The sequence below is a fragment of the Ascaphus truei genome, chromosome 15 (assembly GCF_040206685.1).
Source record: "Ascaphus truei isolate aAscTru1 chromosome 15, aAscTru1.hap1, whole genome shotgun sequence".
NCBI lineage: Eukaryota > Metazoa > Chordata > Amphibia > Anura > Ascaphidae > Ascaphus > Ascaphus truei.
In genome coordinates this window covers 6775940-6793500 of record NC_134497.1, presented here as the reverse complement: position 1 = coordinate 6793500, position 17561 = coordinate 6775940, and the positions used below count along the sequence as shown (strand labels likewise).

Below are 17561 nucleotides of genomic sequence, written 5' to 3'. Positions count from 1 at the left end.
CACACACATACACAGGTACACACAGAGACACAGAGACACACACAGGTACACACAGGGACACACACAGGGACACACACACACAGGGACACACACACAGGTACACACAGGGACACACACACAGGGACACACAGGGACACACACACACACAGGTACACACACACAGGGACACACACAGACAGACACAGACAGACACACACACACACACACACACACACACACACACACACACACACACACACACACACACACACACACACACACACACACACACACTTTGCAGCAAAAGCACCTCTGTCCCTCCCTCCCTCCCTTAGCTCACATGTAAGGCCAGGCTGCGCTGAGGCATGCGGACGCTCCGCGCTGAGCCCCTGCATCCTCAATGAGGATGCCTTGAGAGGGGGCTCACGCGAGCGTCCGCAGGCGTGCTGAGGCTTTTCAGCCGACAGCCAAGCTGTTTTTCAGCGCGCTGTCAGCTGAAAACATCCAATCAGTGCGGAGCAGCGTCAACGTCACGGCGCCGTGACGTTGACGTCAGTGCGTCGCGGGCAATTGGCCCAGCGACGTCACTGCCCCGCCTCCCTCAGTCTCCCCCCGCCTCCGATCGCGGCCGCTGGCTCGCCTGCGTGGGCATGAAATCGCGCAGATTTCAGCAGGCGAGCCTCAGCGCGGTCCAGCCCTGCTACCCCCTCTATGGCCCCAGCCTAAGGAGAAACAGCAGCCTCCTCCCCCAAAGTGCAGGGCTGCAAGAGCGGCTCCGAGGAGGAGAGCGGAGGGGGGAGAGGAGGGGGGGGGGAGCAGTGAGTGCGGGCGGCCATGGGACTGCGGAGCCTCGGGGGGGGGGGAGCAGTGAGTGCGGGCGGCCATGGGACTGCGGAGCCTCGGGGGGAGGGGTAGCAGTGAGTGCGGGCGGCCATGGGACTGCAGAGCCTCGGCTGAGAATAAGGCTGCGGTCCAAGTCCCTACCTTGTCGCGCACCTTTCCCCAGCGGTGCGCGACAGGTTTTCTGGGAGGCAGGGGAATTTGAACTTGACATCTGCGACAGCGGTTCAGCCAATAAGGGCGAACCAGCCGCGGGACGTCATGGCCACGCCCCCGCAAACCCATAGCCACGCCCCCTCCCGCTGTAAACCTTCCCTCTCCCCCCAGACCGCAGATCGCGGTCGCGCGCCCGCGTCACAGTGAAGACTGGGGACTCAGCCTAACTGCACATGAAACAGAGCTCCGTTCCTAGAGAGGACACGCCCCTCCCTTGGTAGCCACGCCCCCTGCTTTTACTGCTGTCCAGCCGAGTGAAACTTAAAATGTCCATAACTTGGGGAGTGAGTGACATGTGAAGCTCAAAATAGTTGCGTTGACCTACAAATCTGCCGCAGAACGTGCAGTGAAAGTTTCGTGGTGCCGTTTGTGAGATTATGATGCTTCTGACATATAAAGCGGAATTCAACTTAGAATTATAGTATATATATATATATATATATATCTATAGTGCATATATATATACAGTATATAGTGCATATATACATATATGCGTGATGGTGTTACCTCAAAGAGAACAAATACTGCTGAAATACTTCACAGCTTCAATTCCAGGCGTGCCGTCCGTGGACAGCAAAAGGAAGATGGATTCCAATTGAGTAGTAATAACGGGCAATTAAAGTGTTGTGGAATAGGGGGCCGACATGAGGAATATTTACTGTTATTGTTATTACTCTGTGGCCATTGAGGCCGGAGCCGGCTGGATTTCCGCGAAGGGGCGATGCTTCTTCCCAAACACGAAGTGCAGCTTTGCCGTCTCCGGATTCCATATGAAGAAGTATTGTTTGCGAATGAGGTGATTTCTGCGAGAGCTGTGCTGTTACTAAGAGGAGCAGTATTTATCTCGCCCTGAGGGTGTGCTTACCACCGCAAATCCCCGTCTATGTAATGGGTTTCTATTGCTTCAATGATGCTATGAATATTCCTCACAAATCACCCAGCGAGCGTGTGAACGCCTGGCCATATGTGCACGCCGCTCAGCATCACCATCACTCTCTCACACAGGGAACGCTCCTGCGTAACGCACTGCATCTTTCACGGCAGTTACGCTCTTTGTGGTTAATTTACAGAGACGTTTTCTTGGAATAAACAACAGCATCAGTTTAAAAAAAAAAATAATCACATAAAACATCGCATTTTATTTGTTTTATTTCATAAATCTGGAGCATAAAAAACCCTGTGGATTTATTTGTGTGTGTGTGTAATCTTTAGTATGAGCCTGGCCTTTTTAACCCCTTCAATACCAGAGGGTCCAGCAATGCATTGATATACCTGCCCCGTTGGCAGTGGCTGCGTTGAAACAGGACCTGCTTACGTACCTAATCTCCACACAGTTATACTTGCAACGTTCCCTGCGCTGCAGAGAACTGGAGTACTGTTACTCGTGGAGCATTGAAGTCATACCTTTGTACATGTTTTATTGTAAATAACCACTGAGAAGCATTGAATGTGCACCACAGTACAACGCTCTCTGCGTGTCCTTATTCAGACGTCACAATAGGGGCATATAGCGTTATATATATATATATATATATATATATATATATATATATATATATATATACAGTGTTCGACAAACCTATTCATTTGCTCGCCCCGGGCGAGTGGATTTAACCCCCGGGCGAGTAAATATTGGCCCAAGCAGCACACGTTTGGTACTAGGTGGCGAGTAAATTTCGATCTCTGTTTAGGCCACTGCTAAGCATGAATACAAATTTATGCAACTGTTCGGGACACTTAGCAGTGGCCTAAACAGAGATCGAAATTTTATGAGTCATTACTGACACTAGTGAACTCTCGTCCCATGAGCGCTAAAGGCCATGTCTGTACACACTGTGCTATATGTATGCACACACAGCTGTCTCTCACACATACTAATACTTGTTTTTCCATCCCTATACACCAATAGGGACCACTAAGTATCCACACACACTTTTAGTTGTGCTACATACTCTCACATTTCCACACCCACCCACACCATTTATATCCCCTCTCACTCCACACACACCTTGTGTAAAGCACTGTATATACTGTGGGCTCCCCATTCATTTTTATTCACACTGATACACATACACACTCTTTCTTCACTTGCTTTCAGGAACCTTTTGACACCTCTAGCCATAAATCTCATCCACACCGGGAGACACTGTTTGTAAGTATACCTTTTGCTTCATTCATTGTAACATCGCCGGCAGAAGAGATCAGTGTATCTCGAAAGCTCGCACAAATAAAAGCATTTCGTTAGCCACAGAACGGTATCATCTATTTATTTTTTGATTATATATATATATATATATATAAAAACAAAAACAGGACTGCAGCAAAACAAAAACAGGACTGCAGCACTCACTGAAGAAATAGTAGAGGTTTTATTGCATCTATTTTGGAGCTGGATGGTGGACCAGGCCCCTCTGCGAGCACCCTGGCCCCTCTGCGAGCACCCTGGCCCCTCTGCGAGCACCCTGGCCCCTCTGCGAGCACCCTGTCTGTTTATCTGTTTAAATTAAGTATATTTTTGATTTTCTCTGCATATGGTTTTCACACTGAGTGCCCTGGACTTTCTTTTGTTTATATAATATAATATTATATATATATATATATATAAAATATTATATATATATATATATATATATATATACACACACACACACACACACACACACACACACACACACACACACACACACACACACACACACACACACACACACACACACACACACACACACACACACACAGTATATACCTAGTATATAGTTAATCTGTGCATGAACACCCATTCTGTATCTCCAAGTATAAGGAGTGGTAGGGAATATGGATGTGATTAGACAAACATTTCCCGTTTGGGAGAGAAGAGGCATATTGTGGTCCTGTTAAAGATAGTGCGTGTGTGTATATATATATATATATATATATATATATATATATATATATACTTTGTTTTAATTATGTATATATATACTGTGCTTCCTGGCTTAAGATCACTTGGCAAAAATGGCCCGTGATGGGTGTTATTTACAGATGAATATACAGCCCCCTTGCAAAGTTCCTCTCCTACAGAATGTCCTCCCCCAGGTCACAGCCCAGAGCTGCCTTGTGATTGTACTGTGACCCCGTGTATGGAGAATCCTTCCCGGTGGTTTCACATTCAGAAGAAGTATTTGTTTTTGCTCACATGGTATGAAGACCTCTCCTCTCGGTCCAGCGGTCTCATCACGTACATGCGACCAGTGATGGGATCTATGCTGAAAATCTCCATGGGCGGCTGGTCAGCGCCCACGCCGGTGATGCTGTACCGGATCAGACTCTCGCGGTCCTTGTCAGAACGGATCTAAAGGAAACACGGAAGATACATTATTCTCCAAGTACGGAAGAGCATGTTGTGTTATTTGTCAGATTGTATCCAAGGGTAATCTATATCACAGCTGTCAGATACTGCCCGTCTGATACTGACCCACAAACCACTGCAACATATCAGTTCTTAAGTTCAATTCTCTATCTTACTGTACAGGTAGTCCTCGTTAGCACACTTTACAACGCATGGCATATCCAACGCTTTACAATGCAAACCTACGGGCCGTTTTACGACTCCGGAATGCGTTATCCGACGTTGGAATGCGTTATCCAACACTCACCGCCACTGATTAACATGGGACTCAGTTTACAACGGTTTCACTATCCAACGCTACTTCCAGAACGGGTTGGATCACGAGGACTGCCTGTAATTCTGTTTTCTGATGCAAGATGAAAATGACGCAGTTTGTGTCACTTTTGCTCCAAATTTGCCTTGATACATCACCTTGTTCTATCACCCTTGTTTTGGGTGCAGGATTGCATAAGTTTGTCCTTGGTACACACCCCATGGAATTACTACGTTTCATTTTCTAAGGTTGGCACAGGCTAGCGACACAAAAAAAAGTGTGTCTCTCATCAACTAAATGGTAATATATAATACGTTACCTATCTAATGATGCGTAGAGGGCCACCAGATTGGTAAAGTATTATATTACCGTTTACGTGCTCTCCTCCAATGATTTGCATTGAACTACAGACTTTCCTCGGGATCGGGAACAGGTAAACACAAGGCAGAAATTAAAGTGAGTTGTCCAAGATCGCGCCAAAGTAACAGTGGCCGAGAGTGGGGGCTCAACCCACCGCCTTTCAGGAAATAATGAGAGAGGGATTGCGTGTCACTGGGAGGTCAGCCATGGACGCCTTCCAGGAAACAGCCATGTCTATTTCACGGTCAGACCATCAGGGCTGGATAACCCTGTCCTTGATTTTAACCAATACTGCCACCATTTATAACAAGATAATGAGCACATCCATTGGAAATTCTCTGTTGCCTTTCGGATTCACCTACACAGTTCATCATTGTGAATCCTGCCCTACCTTCCTGTAATAGCCTTGTTCTCTTTAACTACTGATTCCAGCTATCATTTCAAAGCTTGCTCATTGATTCCAACTGGACCTCTAGCTCTGAGACCTGAAGGTCACCGCGCAGAGGGACTCATCTGTCTTCGCACGGATAGACTCGACAAGGGGACGCCATTAACGCCAGGGGGAAATAATTGGACTCATGATGTAAAGAATACACGCGTGACAGCATTAAATAACAGCTAAGATAGTGTTATCGTTTCAAGGAAACACAGATTAATGAAGGTTTCTCATTAAAACTATATAAAAGGTCCACAACTAGTGCACAGTGTAATAAGGACATTTGTCACTCGTTCAGCGGACACACCTCCATTAAGTGATACAAATAAAGGCTGGTCATTGGTCCAATGCACATAAAGAATGTCCCATTGCAGCTAGATAAAGACGATACAAGGACGAGATACTTATCATCGCTTCTCAAGCTTATCTGATTGACTGGTGACCTTGGACTCATTGTCTGCTTGTTGATCGGACGCTGATCCCCTATCCATTACCTAAGTCTCACTTAAAGGGACAGTCGGACTTCACGGGTAAAATGAAAGGAAAATAACTTACAAATAAAACTAGATTCCTTGGAAATATTGAATCCCCCTTAAAGTGAAAATGTTCCTTATTGGTGTCTTTTGGAAAATAAATCCTTTTGTCCCAATGAGAATATTGGTTTTACCATCCACGTTATGCCTTCAACGCTATTTATTTTTCTGTTTTCCTAATGCTGCCATCACAATTATTCCCCAATTAAGAGGATCAAAGGGAAGTAGCGAACATTTGTGGAAGAGAAGGTTCCACAAAATGAAACATTTGGTTTACAACATCCTCATAAAACATGTTATTACCAGGGAAATATTACACATGTAAAGAATAATTAGATTTTGTTGTGTATTAGGAAGATTGGAGGGTGTTATTGCTTCACAATAGACTGCAGGCCCCTCTAGAAGCAAATGGTTTATAATAATCCACCCCCCTATTTTATCTCGCGGAAGAAGAATTCAGCGTACGTTTGCCCTGATTTTACGGTCCGCCAGTACCCAATGGTAATAACCACGTCACACCCTTTTTTTACCGCCATCTATAGAAGGAGGAACTTCAAATTGGCACAAATACTGTGATAGCTTTTAGTGAGAGTGAGAGTTCTTCAAAGATGGCTTTCGTGTAAAGAGCTTTTTGGATCTAACAGATGAAGGAGGGACATACAGCATGTGAGATCTGATATCTCCGTACACCGCCATTTATTTTATACGGAACTCGCATATTGTGAAACATGGCAGGTACTGTAAGTTGTGGGAATTTTACAAACACAAACACAATTTCCTGCAATTTACCAAATTTCCACCACTGGCTCAATTGAGTTTTAAATATATTCTGAGGACACTTAAGAGTCCAGTTGTGCCTGTCCGAGAACACACTCCCTTATGTCTCACATTTAAGACCAGAGAGTGGCCTTACCAATCCTAAGGCCCAGATTCACTGAGCTATGTTACGTCACTTAACGTGGCGTTACCCTAACTTAACATCACGTTAAAGCTGCAGACCAAGCAATATCCTACTTGTGTTTTTTTTTATAAATCTGGTCTGTACTATGAGAAAATACTTGTAGCATTTTTTAAATGAACTCTGAATGACATTTTAAATGTATTATAATGTAACAAACATTTTTTGTTTCTATAGCAACCATTTACAAAGTCACATCCTCTTCTGAAACAGACTCTGGCACACCCCTTTTTGAGCCCCGCCCTCTCTCTAGCAGTGCACCAATTGTATCTAGTGACTGCCTGGTCACATGATCTTCCCCACAGAACTTTGCATCTTTGGTCCTCTCCTGCTGCACTGACAGCCATTTAGTGAACCCCCGAACCGAATCTTCACCGATCGATCACAGGAGAACGGATCAATCGGCAACTTAGCTAATTACTTATCATTCTGTGTATAATTAAAGAGGGGAAAAAATAAAATAATTTAAAAAAAAATGGCAGCTTGGAACGGCTATTTTAAGACTAACGATGTCTCTTCAGAGGACTATACCATAATGTTACTCCATGTTTCCTCTCGTGATATATAGTGGTAATGACATGCAGACCGTATGCAAATGAGTTATCCTACCATCGCATTGCCTTTTAGGCTTAACGCAGAGACTTACTGCGACGTTAGTTAGGTCAGACCTAAGCGTCGCTCACATCCAGACCCCGAAATGGGGCTTTTACAGGGTTAGGATGGGTGTCACACCACGGTCAGCTATGATTTATCTAACATAGCGTTATTTTCCTCTCTTCCAATCTCTCCCAACTTAAGTTAAAGACCGATGTCAGGGTCTGAATCGGAGTAGTGCTAAGGAATACTAACCTGGAAGATAATGTCACTTTATTGTAGTTTAACACTGACTTAAGTATCTGATAAAGAGATGACGCAAGGCCCTTGTTTCTGCGTACATTTAGCCAGCGGCGCATTTACAGATCCGCCGCCTTTAGGCCCTTATCAGTGTCTGCCGCCCTGCTTCTCCTTCAGAGTCCAGGGTCAAGTGACGTCACGGACATCACCAACGCCATGACCTCATGTCTGCCATGGCAGGAGACGCCGTGTGACATCGGTTGCTACGTCAGTGGCGTCATTTGATGCTTGATTTTGAAGGAGAAGCAGGTCAGCAGAACGGAGGCGGCCGGCGCAGGTAAATAAGTCCCTTCCCATTAGGTCTGATAAGCCTGAGAGCGCGGCAAATGCAAATGGGGGCGGACATTTTTGCCGACCCAAAATTTTACCACCTTGTGCCCGGGCCTAACGAGCCTAACGGGAAATCTGACACTGCATTTAGCTCTGAGGATAATCGTTAACCGCAGTTATCAGTTAACGGAATGGGACATCTGATCATGACCGTTAACGCCGTCACCAAATGACCGCCCGCGTTTGGCAACAGATGGACTCTCTGCACAGCCCATCCGCCACTGGAACCCCCGCCAGTGGAACCCCCACCACTGCCCGCTTCTAGGAGAAGGTAAGTTTTAGTGTTTAGGGCAAGGGTAGGGTTTTCAGGGTAAGGGCTTAGGGTAGGAGGTTTCAGGGTAAGGGCTTAGGGTAGGGGGTTTCAGGGTAAGGGCTTAGGGTAGGGGGTTTCCGGGTAAGGGCTTATTAGGGTATGAGGTTTCAGGGTAAGGACTTAGGGTAGGGGGTTTCAGGGTAAGGGCTTAGGGTAGGAGGTTTCAGGGTAAGGGCTTAGGGTAGGGGGTTTCAGGGTAAGGGCTTAGGGTAGGGGGTTTCAGGGTAAGGGCTTAGGGTAGGTGGTTTTAGGGTAGGGGTTTTTAGGATAAGGGCTTGGGGTAGGTGGTTTTAGGATAGGGGGTTTAGAGTATGGGCTTAGGGTAGGGGTTAAGCTTAAGCACTTACCTTAGTGGCGAAACGGCCGGCGGCGTCAGGTCCCAGCGATGGGGCGAGTAGCGGCGATACTGCCATGACCAAATGTCCTAGAGCGTCCGATAACGGCCATTTGTGTTTTAGGTAACATCACATTAAAGGCCTAAATATCAACATTTCCTTGCTAACAAAAAAAAAAATATGGAGTAATACTGAGTGTATAGAACATGTGATACATTGTATTCCACAACACAACGCACAAGTATTAAGGGGTTAAAGCAGCGCGCGTTTAAAGGTGTCTCTGTGACGTGGAATTATGATAGGCACTTTGTATGATCGTTTCAAACACGAATCCAGGACCTGCGTCTTCAAGGCCACAGCCTGAAAACAGCAGGGACTTATTTAGAGATCTTTTAATTGGTGTTAATGACTTTAATATGATGAATCCCTAAATAAAAGGAACGACACAGACTTCCTCTTTAGCATTTAAGTGGTTCAAAGTCTTGTGTTTGGAACGGCTGAACCCAATAATTTGGGGCAGAGTTGAATGAAATTCTGCTGGGTATTTTCAATATATTCTTCCAAACGTCCTGTTATTACTAATGGCAGCTAGATGGTGCCCTACAGCCTACGGGTTTTCCTAACTGGTATTTACATAGACCTTTAATTGGTCAAATAAACTTTACAACCACATTTCTGCTGCCACCTCCACAATGAAACCCTGACAATATGTTGGTTTATACCCGGATAATAGGATCCTTTGTGTACGTCAGCCTGGATCAGTCATGTTCCTAATACATCCATTTTATTGGTAATCCATTGAGCCAATCTTTATCTTCTATTGCAGACCTGCTCAACCCCTATCCTCAAGACCACACCCAACAAGTCAGGTCTTAAGGATATCCCAGCTTCAGCACAGGTGGTCCAATCAGTCCCTGCTTCAGCACAGGTGTCTCAGTCAAAGACTGAGCCTCTGATTGAGCCACCTGTGCTAAAGCAGGGACTGATTGAGCCACCTCTCCTGAAACATGGACTGATTGAGCCCCCCCTGTGCTGAATCAGGGATATCCTAATACCTGATCTGCTGATGGCCCTTGAGGACTGAACATGGCCACTCCTGATCTAGACATATGAACGTTTATTACAGAAATCAGACTCTTCTCAGTATTATTACATTATTTTTTATAATTTCTTTTAAATATGGGCCTGTTCCAGAAAAGGATGCCAAGCGTTGGTGTATCTGGGTCACCGTGAGCTGAGACATGGGAGGGGTTTGGTTTGAGGAGGCATAGAACGCAGAGGAAGCATAGAAAGTGGAGGAGACATAGAACACGGAGGAGGCACAGAACACGGAGGAGGTATAGAACACGGAGGAGGCATAGAGCACGGAGGAGGCACAGAACACGGAGGAGGCATAGAACACAGAGGAGGTATAGAACACAGAAGAAGTATAGAACGCGGAGGCGGCATAGAACGCGGAGGAGGCATAGAACGCGGAGGAGACATAGAACAGAGAGGAGGCATAGAACGTGTAGGAGGCATAGAACACAGAGGAGGCATTATATGCAGAGGAGGCATAGAAAGGAGAGGAGGCATAGAACATGGAGGAGGCATAGAATGGAGAGGAGGCATAGAACATGGAGGAGGCATAGATAGCAGAGGAGGCATAGAATGGAGAGGAGGCATAGAACATGGAGGAGGCATAGATCGCAGAGGAGACATAGAACGCGGAGGAGGCATAGAACATGGAGGAGGCATAGAATGTGGAGGAGGCATAGAATGTGGAGGAGGCATAGAATGTGGTGCGGAGGAGGCATAGAACGCAGAATAGGCTAGAATGTGGTGCGGAGGAGGCATAGAACGCGGAGGAGGCATAGAACGCGGAGGAGGAGTAGAATGTGGAGGAGGCATAAAATGTGGAGAAAGCATAGAATGTGGTGCGGAGGAGGCATAGAACGCGGAGGAGGCATAGAATGTGGAGAAAGCATAGAATGTGGTGCGGAGGAGGCATAGAACGCGGAGGAGTAGAATGTGGAGGAGGCATAAAATGTGGAGTAAGCATAGAATGTGTGCGGAGGAGGCATTGAAAGCGGAGGAGTAGAATGTGGTGCGGAGGAGGCATAGAACGCGGAGGAGGAGTAGAATGTGGTGCAGAGGAGGCATAGAATGTGGTGCGGAGGAGGCATAGAATGTGGTGCGGAGGAGGCATAGAACGCGGAGGAGGAGTAGAATGTGGTGCGGAGGAGGCATAGAATGTGGTGCGGAGGAGGCATAGAATGTGGTGTGGAGGAGGCATAGAATTTGGTGTGGAGGAGGCATAGAACGCGGAGGAGGCATAGAACGTGGTGCGGAGGAGGCATAGAATGTGGTGCGGAGGAGGCATAGAACATGGAGGAGGCATAGAACGTGGCGCGGAGAAGGCATAGAATGTGGCGCGGAGGAGGCATAGAATGTGGTGCGGAGGAGGCATAGAATGTGGTGCGGAGGAGGCATAGAACGTGGTGCGGAGGAGGCATAGAACGCGGAGGAGGCATAGAATGTGGTGCGGAGGAGGCATAGAACGCGGAGGAGGCATAGAATGTGGTGCGGAGGAGGCATAGAACGCGGAGGAGGCATAGAATGTGGTGCGGAGGAGGCATAGAATGTGGTGCGGAGGAGGCATAGAACGTGGTGCGGAGGAGGCATAGAACTCGGAGGAGGCATAGAATGTGGTGCGGAGGAGGCATAGAACGCGGAGGAGGCATAGAATGTGGTGCGGAGGAGGCATAGAACGCGGAGGAGGCATAGAATGTGGTGCGGAGGAGGTATAGAATGTGGCGCGGAGAAGGCATAGAATGTGGTGCGGAGGAGGCATAGAACGCGGAGGAGGCATAGAATGTGGTGCGGAGGAGGCATAGAACGCGGAGGAGGCATAGAATGTGGTGCGGAGGAGGCATAGAACTCGGAGGAGGCATAGAATGTGGCGCGGAGAAGGCATAGAACTCGGAGGAGGCATAGAACATGGAGGAGGCATAGAATGTGGCGCGGAGGAGGCATAGAATGTGGTGCGGAGGAGGCATAGAATGTGGTGCGGAGGAGGCATAGAATGTGGTGCGGAGGAGGCATAGAATGTGGTGCGGAGGAGGCATAGAATGTGGCGCGGAGAAGGTATTAAAGGGAAGTACCGCATGAGATTTTTTTTTACAGATATGGGAATGGGCTTGAGGAAGGGCCTTAGAGCTCAAAACGTAGCCCCCTGAAACTTTGCTCACTGATATAATGACGCTGATGTTCGGGCAATGTTCTTCTTGTTTTGGTATATGGGTTATTTCCATGTTCCTGTTTGTTGTGCAGAGTGCGTGGGATCAGGACAGATAGAGCCCCTGTCATTCAGGCAGATAGATCATCAGTTTGCTCCATTTCTTTTATTGTTCCATTTATGAATTTGGCATAGGTGTTTTTCCCCTTTGGCAATTCAGTTGTACTTAACTATGAGAAGTAGATGGGATGTGGTCTTAAATTACACACGAGTGTTGCAGTGTTTACGTGTATTTTGTTATTGATCTGATTAAATCCAATTTTTCTTGACATACGTTTTCTATTGAGTGCCGGAGGTCACACGTAATATTTTTATTTATTGACTGGGTATTAGGGGACATTGTACAACCTTCATGCACCAGATTGCGTACAATTCGTGATTAGCACTGGTTTTTATGTTTTTATGTCTGACCCACATCAAAATTGTATTATTACACAGTGCACCGGAAACCATTACCTACGGAAGCTCTTCTCTGAGGAACCTTCCATACATAGAACACAGCAATGTGGGAGGTCTTTTTATAAAAGCAAAGAGACAACACAGACATCACATTCAACATGAATAAGCGATGAATAACTGTGGCCACCCTCTATGGGTGTCATCTTTATGTGCTTCGTGGTATTTGAATGTCTGGTTATCTGGACTGTTCTCTGTCACTCAGAAGTGGGCGAGATCTGAGAGGACAGATATGCACAAACTCTCTCACGAGACACACGCAAGAAATAGCAGGAATCCACTGTTTGGTGATCACATCCAAGGGGCTCCCTGGCTGCAAAGAGCATGCGAGTCTCATCCACCAGTGTGACGGATGAAACCATCATAGAGATGTCTTATCATGAGCTGACAAGGCTACTATGACATATGTCTGTGTTTCTCAACATGACTTCAATGCCACCAAAGGCTACCTGAAGGATTCCCCATGAGAAAACATGAAGTGATCCTCGTGTATTATTAATCAAAGACACGGCCTAAAATAATAGAAACATTGGAATTTAGAACCACATTCATGAATACTGTAATTGTGATACACTGTAATCATGAATGCAAATGTAATATTTAGTAGTAATTGGGTATTTCATTGTTTCTGAACAGTTTTATAGGACTGCTGGCAAACTTATCCTGTTGACATCCTGATGGGGTGCCTCGGAGATTGGATTATATAAATAGGACATGCTTTTGGGGGAAAACAATATACAGTATGTATTTGGTCATATCTGCACTACCATCTTTAGCAAGAAAGCTGGAACAATCTAATTAAAATACCTCCCGTTGAGTCTCGTTGTGAACGCGCGCACAGAGTTTAGCAGTGGTTGCTGCCCTAGTAAACTGACGTTAGTTGAGGCTTTTATAATTTTAATAATAAGGGAAGGTTCATGCAAGAATTTGTAATCAAAACGAGGTAATTTTAGCTCCAGTGGAAGACATTGGAATATTTAATGTTCAGGTCTTGTCTCGATTCATGGCAAGGGGCACACCGATCTCATTTCCCCCCGGCTGTGAGGAGATGTCAGTAGCAGGAATGCTAAAAACACTGATTTGGGATGAAAGCAAAAAGTACACATCACAATCCTTTGTTATCTGCCAGCACTGCAGCCTATGTTCTCTGAGTAACACTATGGGGCCTATGTTCTCTGAGTAACACTATGGGGCCTATGTTCTCTGAGTAACACTATGGGGCCTATGTTCTCTGAGTAACACTATGGGGCCTATGTACTCTGAGTAACACTATGGGGCCTATGTACTCTGAGTAACACTATGGGGCATATGTACTCTGAGTAACACTATGGGGCCTATGTACTCTGAGTAACACTATGGGGCCTATGTACTCTGAGTAACACTATGGGGCCTATATTCTCTGAGTAACACTATGGGGCCTATGTACTCTGAGTAACACTATGGGGCCTATGTACTCTGAGTAACACTATGGGGCCTATGTTCTCTGAGTAACACTATGGGGCCTATGTACTCTGAGTAACACTATGGGGCCTATGTACTCTGAGTAACACTATGGGGCCTATGTGCTCTGAGTAACACTATGGGGCCTATGTACTCTGAGTAACACTATGGGGCCTATGTACTCTGAGTAACACTATGGGGCCTATGTACTCTGAGTAACACTATGGGGCCTATGTACTCTGAGTAACACTATGGGGCCTATGTACTCTGAGCAACACTATGGGGCCTATGTACTCTGAGCAACACTATGGGGCCTATGTACGCTGAGTAACACTATGGGGCCTATGTACTCTGAGTAACACTATGGGGCCTATGTACTCTGAGTAACACTATGGGGCCTATGTACTCTGAGTAACACTATGGGGCCTATGTACTCTGAGTAACACTATGGGGCCTATGTACTCTGAGTAACACTGTGGGGCCTATGTACTCTGAGTAACACTATGCGGCCTATGTACTCTGAATAACACTATGGGGCCTATGTACTCTGAGTAACACTATGGGGCCTATGTACTCTGAGTAACACTATGGGGCCTATGTACTCTGAGTAACACTATGGGGCCTATGTACTCTGAGTAACACTATGGGGCCTATGTACTCTGAGTAACACTATGGGGCCTATGTACTCTGAGTAACACTATGGGGCCTATGTACTCTGAGCAACACTATGGGGCCTACGTACTCTGAGTAACACTATGGGGCCTATGTACTCTGAGTAACACTATGGGGCCTATGTACTCTGAGTAACACTATGGGGCCTATGTACTCTGAGTAACACTATGGGGCCTATGTACTCTGAGTAACACTATGGGGCCTATGTACTCTGAGCAACACTATGGGGCCTACGTACTCTGAGTAACACTATGGGGCCTATGTACTCTGAGTAACACTATGGGGCCTATGTACTCTGAGTAACACTATGGGGCCTATGTACTCTGAGTAACACTATGGGGCCTATGTACTCTGAGCAACACTATGGGGCCTACGTACTCTGAGTAACACTATGGGGCCTATGTACTCTGAGTAACACTATGGGGCCTATGTACTCTGAGTAACACTATGGGGCCTATGTACTCTGAGTAACACTATGGGGCCTATGTACTCTGAGTAACACTATGGGGCCTATGTACTCTGAGTAACACTATGGGGCCTATGTACTCTGAGTAACACTATGGGGCCTATGTACTCTGAGTAACACTATGGGGCCTATGTACCCTGAGTAACACTACGGGACCTCTATGTACTCTGAGCAACACTATGGGGCCTATGTACTCTGAGTAACACTATGGGGCCTATGTACTCTGAGTAACACTATGGGGCCTATGTACTCTGAGTAACACTATGGGGCCTATGTACTCTGAGTAACACTATGGGGCCTATGTACTCTGAGTAACACTATGGGGCCTATGTACTCTGAGCAACACTATGGGGCCTACGTACTCTGAGTAACACTATGGGGCCTATGTACTCTGAGTAACACTATGGGGCCTATGTACTCTGAGTAACACTATGGGGCCCGTGCTAGAAGCCTTCATTAAAAATAATCGCTGGTCCGGTTACGCCGCCAGTTTTTTGAGCGTTGCTATCACGGTATCAGAACGCCTCGGTTACCTGCGATAGCAAAATACCCCAAACTGCTGAGCAGCCGGCGACGAGATGTTCGCCTGTCTCAGAAGTGCTCACCCGGCGCTCTGCGGCGATCTGCCGCTCTCCCTGCGCATATCTCACCAGCGATCGCAGGGTTTTAATAACATTTTGAATACTAGTGTAGATGAGCAGGGGGTCTCCGGAGCAGAACCGGTTTGGTTTCAGGTCCGGGGTACCCCTGCTTCCCGAGATACAGGCCCCATTATGGGGTGCCGGTATCTCCTATGCATTGAAATGTCCCGCGTCACATGACCGTGGGATTTAAATGCATAGGAGATACCGGCACCCCATAACGGGGCCTGTATCTCTGCAAGCAGGGGGTCCCTGAACCTCGAATCAGCGCAGTTCTGCTCCGGAGACCCCCTGCTCATCTACACTAGTATTACATTTTTTACTAAAACAGCTTCATTACCTTAGCGCCTAGCTGCCAGTTAACCACCAGTGCCAGGTTTATTGTGGGTAACGGGGGTGGGTGAAGGTGGTATTTGGCTCTTGGTGGGTGTTTAGGCCTTGCGGGGGGGTTGCGGGTGGAGCTAACCCCTTCATTACCTCAGTGATTAGCCGCTTAGGTAATGAAGTTGCCTGTAAATGCATTTTTATTGCATGGGATTCATGCCGGGGGTCTCCGGTGCTGGTTTTAATGGGTATCAGCTTCGGAGACCCCCGGCATCAATCCGGGGCAGGAAAAAAGCGTTTGCTTTTCCTCTCTCGCCGCCTCTCAGCAGCTTCACCCCAGCCTCACGCCAAATTTTCCTGGCGTGAGGATTTGGGGAGAACCTCGCCATTCTAGAGCCGCGATTAACCTCGATAACCTAATCGCGGCAACTAGAAATGCGCGAGTTTCAGAACCTGCCGATAAGTGGCTTATCGCTGCTCGCCCGGTGATGTGTTTTGGACGGCAGCAAAAACTGACAATTCACGCCTTTATCGCCCACTTATCGAGGCTTACTGAATAGCAGTGGGCATTTTGGCCGAAAACGCCTCGAGATGTGGGCTATCGCGGCTTATAGATTAGGCACCGATATCTCCCAATATCCCATTCAAACAAAACAAGCTGTTTGGTTGATGGTTAACCTGTTCTATATTGTATTTCGTGTAGATGTGTTATGATTATAGCAGCTCAGCTGTGACTGTTGTGGTGTTCTTCACGTGACATGTGCCACATTGCTTCGAAGAGTTGAGCCAAGAGTAATTCAGAGGGTCACAAGACATATCAAGAAGACACGTGAGGTCTTGAAGCTTGTTCATAAACAAGGCCTTGGGGATTTACAGCAGATAAGGAAATGGCCAAAGTACATGAGCCAAGCGGTTCTGCCCTCAAATTCTATGTTCCTATGGAGAACTCTTGGGTCAGTCACTGCACCACCTGCAATGAGCTTAAACTTCTCCGGGAGAGGTGCGGAGTCTTCCCTGCACACGTCGGTTACGGAAAATAACTCCTAGTAAAACTGTTGCACATCAACCTCCTTATTGTATGCAGATTGCAGGAGTGAAAGTGTCTCCATCAGATTCTGCTTCGAAGAAAGCTGGGATAGGAGACAGGGAAAGAGATGCAAAGGATGCAACCCCGCCCCAGAAGTGTATGCGAGTTTAACTCCTATAATAATAACAAAGTATCCGGCCGCTCCTCCTTCTCTTACCGTGCACCCCACAACCGGAACAGTCTACCGGAGACTCTCACAGCCGCCACCAGTCTAAGTTCTTTCATAACTAAAGCTGTCTCACATTTTAACCTGGTCTGTAACTGCTACATACGCCTATAATATATTATCTCTAACTGCATGCAATGTCTTGTATATAATGTATAACCTGCTCACTTAATGTAACTATGTATCTGTCATCATAA

General features: G+C 46.6%; 1 protein-coding gene across 5 annotated transcripts in view; it reads right to left on the bottom strand.

Moving 5' to 3' along the window:
- The window catches only part of CDH4 (cadherin 4), a 499844-nt gene that overhangs the window by 64879 nt on the left and 417404 nt on the right, over positions 1–17561 (bottom strand). For all 5 annotated transcript variants that reach the window (XM_075571397.1, XM_075571398.1, XM_075571395.1 and 2 more), the window contains one exon: positions 4211–4366. In XM_075571397.1, coding sequence (XP_075427512.1) covers positions 4211–4366 — 156 coding nt within the window. The remainder of the gene's footprint in view (positions 1–4210; positions 4367–17561) is intronic.